Source organism: Crassostrea angulata, chromosome 6 (assembly GCF_025612915.1).
Source record: "Crassostrea angulata isolate pt1a10 chromosome 6, ASM2561291v2, whole genome shotgun sequence".
In the NCBI taxonomy this organism is placed as follows: Eukaryota; Metazoa; Mollusca; class Bivalvia; order Ostreida; family Ostreidae; genus Magallana; species Magallana angulata.
This window is the reverse complement of record NC_069116.1, coordinates 14,122,501-14,125,089: the sequence shown is the minus strand read 5'-3', so window position 1 is coordinate 14,125,089 and position 2,589 is coordinate 14,122,501. Positions and strand designations below refer to the sequence as shown.

At 39.0% G+C, this 2,589-nt stretch overlaps 1 protein-coding gene across 1 annotated transcript in view; it reads right to left on the bottom strand.

Moving 5' to 3' along the window:
• Positions 1-460: 460 nt before the first annotated feature.
• Positions 461-2,589, bottom strand: part of LOC128188010 (T-box transcription factor TBX20-like) — a 9,003-nt gene continuing 6,874 nt past the window's right edge. Inside the window, exons 5-7 of the mRNA XM_052858769.1 lie at positions 2,528-2,589; positions 2,253-2,410; positions 461-1,391 (exon numbers count right to left, since the gene is read on the bottom strand). The exon at positions 2,528-2,589 is cut by the window's right edge and continues 15 nt beyond it. Of these exons, the coding sequence (XP_052714729.1) occupies positions 1,036-1,391; positions 2,253-2,410; positions 2,528-2,589 (576 nt within the window). The 3' untranslated portion in view covers positions 461-1,035. The remainder of the gene's footprint in view (positions 1,392-2,252; positions 2,411-2,527) is intronic.

The following is a 2,589-nucleotide window of genomic DNA, read 5'->3' as shown; positions in this document are numbered from 1 at the left end:
CTCCATATCATATCAACTCCATACAATCCTGATGAATGATTGTATAAGAACCATTTTAACAAGGCCTTGGACTTTCAGTATAAGTAACTATTTATTTCTTGCGTCAAAAGAAGCTAAAAATGATGCTGATTTCATGAAACATATACACAGATGACGTAGTCTTAGCCCAAAAGCCGCACAAATCTTGTTGATTTCAAAGAGCCTTGGCATGAGAGGCCAACAATGAAATTAAAAGGCCTACGTCACATTGCCGTTTGACACAGCTACCAAAAGTCTAAGCACTTGTTAAAATGGTTCTATCAATTTCAGAATATCGCTTTACTAGTAATCTGTTTTTGAAAGATTCATTCGGAAGAAAAATGGCTTGCCCATTTGATAAAAAAGTTATTGTTCATTGTTTGAGCCACTACGTCAGATAGTCAGAAATGGTAATTCATACCAAGGAATAAAACTGACGATGTTATGTTCAAGGCTGATTTTTATTGATTATAACACAAATTATTCTGTAAAACGCAACGCAGATTCACACCTGTTATATCATATGTAGAAACCATACATATCACAACTTCAAAAGCACATAGAATTAGCACTATTCAACAAAACTCAACTATGTCACACATGTAAACAACAAATTTAGATCGACAGAGTCCACAACTGACCTGAGAAACAATAAATTAACATATTAACGTTAAATAACCATTCAAGTTGCAAAGTCATGAGAATCCAAATAAAACACGGGAGAGCTATCGTCGTGAGTAATTTACATGCAAGACCAACTGCATGATGTATATGCAGATTCACATAAAGAAAATTCTTAAAATTACATAAAGTAAAAAAACCCACAAAAACATTGTTTGTGAAGACATCTCAAACTTTTTTTTCTAATAAAATCATGGGCTGATTCACTTGATTTTTAAAACAAACATATGAAATAATATCGGTTTCAACTTTGAAACTGTATATTTTTCCTGGCAAGACTAGCTTTATAATAACTGTTATATGAAAGACAACGGTATTTCACAGCATCATCCGACATCAATGTCGGCAGCTCTCGGCGACCGATGACTCGGCCGCTTTCTGTGCCGCTGCAATCTTGTCGGGTGTGAGGTACGGATGATACCGGTAAGAGGAAGTTGACGGGTACACATTGTCTGTAAAGGAAGCGGAAGTAGTCGGGATACCTTCTCTAAGTCTGAGGTTGTTTGCGTTCACTAGCGAGTGAAAGGCCATTGGTGGAATCATAAAGTTTGTGTTCAAACCAAAAAGGCCACCATACAAGGTGTACAGGGAGCGATCGTTTGGCATGTAGGATGGAGAAAATGTGGAAGGGATGGGGCGCCAGACCGGCCACGGAGGAACCATTCCAGATTTCTCCAGGTTTCCGCTCTCTTCTGCAATAAAAAGAGAAACACGTCATTAAGCCGGTAAACAGACAAGATAAATAACAGAAAATGAACACAGATTATTACTCTCGATGAAACATTATCAAGATTATTGCTTATATGTGACTAGACCACACAGCGTAAATGCTTGGCGGAGAAAAACGGGTGTTGTTGGACGCGTCCGTTACGGGATGTGGTATTTATGTACAACAGACACGCACGTTGCCTTACGTGAAACGAGTCAGTGAATTCCAAAACCATTTATATCTAACTATTCAGGCAATTAATCGGTGCGTTTGACACCTCTCCGTGTTGCTCTCATGGTAATTCGAGTTTGTTGGGATATTGCAGACCACCGACAGCAAAAAACGCTTCTTTGCAACCCACTTTGCGTTTTCTTCTGCTTATTATGAATCATGACAGATCGGATGCCGATATAGAAACTCTGGAGTGAGTGTAGCAGTGACATGTGTGTTACAGTGCACCTTTGATATTGTAGTGCAACGGACTCTTTTTTCCCAGGAGTTGAATATCACTGAGACATTGGCGCTTGTTGATTTTATTATTTATCAATTAGAGCTCTAGTTTCTGTCTTATATCCGGTAAAGCAAAACAGAATATCATAAATTAATTACCTCACGCAATGGAGATGTTTAAATCTATACAGAGAGAAAGATTTGTGATTTTTGCGCTGCGAAAGAGGGTCCTTTCCAGCTGTCAACCTCGACTTCTCTCGCGGTTAACGAGTATCAGTTTGGCAAACCGACACCCACCAAACCTGTACATTATGATTACACCGCGATCATCCCAGTGGTTTAGACATTAGATTAGCGGGCTTACGTTTTGACAGAGACAGGTAACAAGGCTTACCTTTGGACAGGAATTCCCTGTGCTGTTTGAGGGTCTCCTCGAGGTCCGTCTCTGTGTAGGACCTCAGGGGGGACCTCGTGTAGGCGTGGTGCTGCATTAGGGACTCCATACCCTCCCGGTACATCAGGGGGTAGCTGTAATCCGGACCCATCCCAGAGCTGATGAAAATAAATTTTAAAAATATTAACATATCAAAAAAATATTTCAATACTTGTATTTATAATGTCAATTAATTCAAATCATAATCATGGTAAATTATGCACATTGAAAAATACCTTTCAAATTCTGTAAGTCTTGTAGAATCTCTAAAGCCTTTTGCAAATGGATTGCTATCTAT